At 38.6% G+C, this 5,266-nt stretch overlaps 1 protein-coding gene across 1 annotated transcript in view; it reads left to right on the top strand.

Annotated features, from left to right (window-relative positions):
• Positions 1 to 5,266, top strand: part of LOC110453429 (ribosomal protein S6 kinase alpha-3-like) — an 80,723-nt gene that overhangs the window by 48,570 nt on the left and 26,887 nt on the right. The window contains exons 13-14 of the mRNA XM_021502371.1: positions 1,072 to 1,122; positions 1,943 to 2,017. Of these exons, the coding sequence (XP_021358046.1) occupies positions 1,072 to 1,122; positions 1,943 to 2,017 (126 nt within the window). The remainder of the gene's footprint in view (positions 1 to 1,071; positions 1,123 to 1,942; positions 2,018 to 5,266) is intronic.

Below are 5,266 nucleotides of genomic sequence, written 5' to 3'. Positions count from 1 at the left end.
GAAGCAAAGTTGGTCGGAATTAAAGAATAAGTCAACTGACCAAAGATCAGGGTCACTGGGTTAATGGTCAAGGTCATTTGGGTCAAAAGGTCAAAGACAAAGTGGATCTCTGACTTTGACCCTGGCTCTTGATGGAGGAGGTATATAAGGTGAAATAAAACAAATCAAAGCTAACAAATGAGTATTGCACCGGTATTTACATTTCTGTTAGCCCAGCAAATATGGAGGTGGAAGGAAACAAGACTCGCATCATAGTACATGTAAAATGTATATTTTGCTTCCTTGCAATTCTTTTTGAAGTCCAAATGTCAAACGTCAAGCTCAGCTATACGGGCTGATTACTTCTTGATGATTATGGGGGATATATTGCCACAAGACGGGGCCCTTACTGACCTGTCAGTGTTCTAGTTTTGAATGGATTAATTTCAAACTTAATAGGAAGGTTCATTACTATGAAAGCTCGGACAAGTTTGATAACCAAAATTATTTGCCAGTGATTTCCGGAGTTATGGCCCTTTGTAGAATTGCCGAAACAGTTTCCACTCAATAGCTAAAGTAATTTTGAATGGATTCATTTCAAACTTCATATGATGGTTCATTGCTATGAAAGCTTGAACAAGTTCGATAACCAAAATTATTTGCTAGTTATTTTCGGAGTTATGGCCCTTTGTCGAATTGCCGAAACAGTTTCTGCCAATAACTTGAGTAATTTTGAATGGATTCATTTCAAACTTGGTAGGAAGGTTCATTGCCATGAAAGCTCGGACAAGCTTGATAAGATTTGATGCTTATCTCTCCAAAACTTGTGCACTTATGGCCCTTTGTGGCAAACTGCTCATTCTACATCTGACAGGCGTATCATGTACCGTCTCGAGGAACTCTTGTCTACATCCTGTATAAGTGCTGACATTCAAAACACTAATTTAAGAAAGTAATTTTGACATCAAACTAATACAGCATTTTGTACCATCAAGGATCTGAAAGTGAAGGACACTATATGTTGCTGTAAAATTTGACAGAGAAGATGTATATGGCATGTATTTTAATCATCTTGGATTGGTTATGTTTCAGTTGCCAGGTGTGAAGTCAGTTCAGTTTTCTGATGAATATGAAATGAAAGAGGTACAGTACATTTTCTAATCACTTATGTTAACGTCATAGATGCATGAGTTGCAGTGGTATGAAGTTAAGAATCTGAATTTATAAAATAGACCATCATTGAAATTTGGGCAGTGCTAGAATTGTAGAATGCTAGCTGTGAGCGCCGAAATGGCAGCACAAGATGTATGCTCCCCAGGGAGTTGAGAAAGATATTGGCTGGTTGCAAAGGCCCTATAACCACGGATAATAATTTGTGAACCGCTTTCAGACGACCTACAAACTAGGTGGTGATAAAGCGGTATATAAGAACCTCAAATTATTATTAGTTATTAATGAGAATTAGGGATGATGGGTAATTTATGCATGTTTTTAGTATATATCATCATTGCCTCGGGACATATGACACTCTTCTCGTTCAAATTCCTGAAAGCCTGCCCACAAAGTTGACCCCTTAGACCTATGAATAAGGTTTGGTTCTAGCATATGATCTCCGTCTATGGAGCAGGTACAATTTTTTGCTCACTCTGAGCTTTTTTTTAACCAAAAAGCATAATAATGTACTTTTGATATATACTTATTCTAATAAACACATGTTACATATTTTACTGTTGCAGCAGATTAGGCTGGATAAGAACAGTGTGAAATTAGACACAAATTAAAATGCTCAGGCATTAATCTATATATAAAGTTTGTTAATTCATTTGGTCTTTCTTAAGAAATTGAAAAAAATATCATTGATGATATGTCACAACAATTCATATTAAATGTGTTTGTATGTGACGTAGGTGTTATACTGAATAATATTGTGATCATTAGACGAATAGACTTGTTTTATTTTCAGGATATTGGTATTGGGTCGTATTCTGTATGCAAACGCTGCATCCACAAGCTCACAGGAGGGAGTTTTGCTGTAAAAGTAAGTACATCAGTATCATTCTCTGATTTAAACTGCTAGCCTGTGGAATGTGAAGGTGGACACTTGAGTTGAACTAGTGATTATTCAAGTTTTCAGAGTATCTGTGTACAGCTATGAATTATACACCGTGGTTTTAAGCTCACCTGCCTGAATGGCATAGGGAAAATGTTTTAAATCCTTCTCCTTTTGTATGAATGGAGGGATTTTAACCAAATTTGGTGTAAAGCATCCTTGGTCCAAGGGGACTCAATTTTGTATAAATGGATAGAAGAGTGAGAGAGACCTAGGTCTTATTTTTAGCTCACCAGGCCCGAAGGGCCAAGTGAGCTTATGGCATGGTGTGCCGTTCATCCGTCCGTCCGGCGTCAACTTTTTACTTTAAACAACTTCTTCTCAATAACCAAGAGGCCCTGGCTGATGATATTTGGCATGAACCATGCTGGGATGAAGGGCTACCAAGTTTGTTCAAATGCAAGGTCACAGGGGTCAACTGTCTTAAAATCTTCAAACGACTTCTTCTGAATAACCAAAAGGCCCAGGGTACTGATATTGGGCCTGTAGCATGCTGGGATGAAGGGCTACCAAGTTTGTTCAAATGAATGACCTTGACGAATTTTCAAGGTCACAGGGGTCAAATGTATTTAAATCTTCAAACGACTTCTTCTCAATAACCAAACGGTCCAGGATACTGAAATTGGGCCTGTAGCATGCTGGGACGAAGCGCTACCAAGTTTGCTCAAATGAATGTTCTTGACCCACTTTCAACCCAATATCCTTGTTCGACATTCATGTTTAAACCTAACCTCAATATTAACCTACAATATGTCCTGCAAGCGGGGGATATAAATTCCACGAATTTGCTTGTTAGGTATAGATTTTTCCGTAAATTTATGTGAGATTCCAAGAATGAATTTTGGCAAAAAGATTGTTAAACTTAAAGCTTTTAATAGCTCACCTGCCCGAAGGGCTAGTGAGCTTATGCTTTGGCGTGTCGTCCGTCGTCAGTCAACTTTTCCTTTTAACGACTTCTGAAGAATGGACAGGCCTAGAGTCATTATATTTGGGTGATAGCTTAGTTGGTAGGAGCCTGACAAAGTTTGAGAATGAAAATGACCTTGACCTACTTTCAAGGTCACAGGGGTCAAATATGTCAAAAACTTCAAACGACTTCTTCTGAAGAACTAAATGGTATAGAATCTTCATATTTGGGCGGCGGCTTCCTGGGATGGAGCCGGACAAAGTTTGAGAATGACCTTGGCGTATTTTCAAGGTCACAGTGGTCAAATATGTCAAATGCTTCAAATGACTTTTTCTGAAGAATTAAAAGGTATAGAATCTTCATATTTCGCTGTTGGCTTCCTTGGATTGAGCCGGACAAAGTTTGAGAATGAAAATGACCTTGACTTACTTTCAAGGTCACAGCGGTCAAATATGTAAAAACTCTTTAAACGACTTCTGAAGAAGAAACTAAAAGGTATAGAATCTTTATATTTGGCTGTTGGCTTCCTGAGCTAACAAAGTATGAGAAGGAAAATGACATTGACCTACTTTCAAGGTCACGGGGAAAAATATGTCAATTAACTTCTGAAGAAGAACCAAAAAGCATAGAATCTTATAATAATATTTGGCTGGTAGTTTCAGCAGATGGAGCCGACAAAGTTTGCGAGGGAAATATTTGTAGTGCAATATAATATTGAATGAGAATATTTTGCTATGACTGCTTAAATATTAAGGTGAGCGATACAGGCCCTCTGGGCATCTTGTTAATAATTGGAATAGACGTAGTTTGACTCCATTAGATAGAATTAGTGTCATAAAGTCTTGGTTGATTTCCCAACTTAATTACCTGTTTATCACTTTGCCAAACCCATCAGAAAAATATATTGCTAAGTTGAATTCTTTGTTATTCAGTTTTCTATGGAATGGCAAAAGTCATAGAATTAAAAAAGTAGTTGTGATTCTAAACTATATAAATGGGGGATTGAAGATGATTGATGTACATGCTTTTATAGATTCTCTTAAGCTAGGTTGGGTTAGAAGACTGTTTCAGCCATCTGGAAAATGGAATCAGCTTTTGAATTTAATTTTGGATCCTAAAAAAATGAATAATTATGGGAAAGAATACCTGTTGTAACCCATTTTGGAAGGATGTTTTTAAAGGATGGGTTAGACTTAATAATTCCAAATTTATGAGACAAACCTCGGTAGAAGTGAATCAATGTTAAAAACTCCCCTATGGACAAGGATATTCAAGTGGGTATTTTTTTTTATTTTTTTTTTATCAAAGTTGGTTTACATGTGTGTTTATATATATATTGTACATTTTCATGTATGTACTGGTCAGGATACATCAAGGACCTTATATTTATACAATTAAATGATATGGCTATTATCGAACATGTAAACAGTGCAGTAACATGTATTAGTGTCGACAATGTAGAAATATTATTGCATGATGGTGACCAAATGATCATGTACACATTGTGATGTGTGTGTATGTTGGTGAACAGTGATACATGTACTATGGTAGCTTGGAAGTTTGAACTATACTTAGATTTATGGTGCATAGCATCTACGGGTAGGTGAATGAGGAAATGTTTATACACATGCAGACTATGATGGTTGTATAATGTATACCAGACCTGTGTAGATTATTAAGATATCTCATGCTAGCATGTATGCTCTGTAAGTTTTAGTTTGTTGCTTTTCATGATTAATATGTATTATGGAAAAATCTTCGAAAAATGTTCTCCTTTTGTATGAAGGGATGTATTCAAATCAAATTTGGTGTAGAGCATCCTTGGGCAAAGCGGACTAGAGCATCCTTTCACAAGAGGAAATCACTTTTGTACAAATGGATGGTGTGGCTCCCCTGTGAACTGGGCCAAACGGATGGTGTGGCTCCCCTGTGAACTGGGCCAAACGGATGGTGTGGCTCCCCTGTGAACTGGGCCAAACGGATGGTGTGGCTCCCCTGTGAACTGGGCCAAACGGATGGTGTGGCTCCCCTGTGAACTGGGCCAAACGGATGGTGTGGCTCCCCTGTGAACTGGGCCAAACGGATGGTGTGGCTCCCCTGTGAACTGGGCCAAACGGATGGTGTGGCTCCCCTGTGAACTGGGCCAAACGGATGGTGTGGCTCCCCTGTGAACTGGGCCAAACGGATGGTGTGGCTCCCCTGTGAACTGGGCCAAACGGATGGTGTGGCTCCCCTGTGAACTGGGCCAAACGGATGGTGTGGCTCCCCTG

The sequence above is a fragment of the Mizuhopecten yessoensis genome, unplaced genomic scaffold (genome assembly GCF_002113885.1).
Source record: "Mizuhopecten yessoensis strain PY_sf001 unplaced genomic scaffold, ASM211388v2 scaffold7285, whole genome shotgun sequence".
Classification (NCBI taxonomy): Eukaryota; Metazoa; Mollusca; class Bivalvia; order Pectinida; family Pectinidae; genus Mizuhopecten; species Mizuhopecten yessoensis.
Note: the sequence above shows the minus strand (reverse complement) of the source record. Positions and strands in the feature narration are given on the sequence as shown.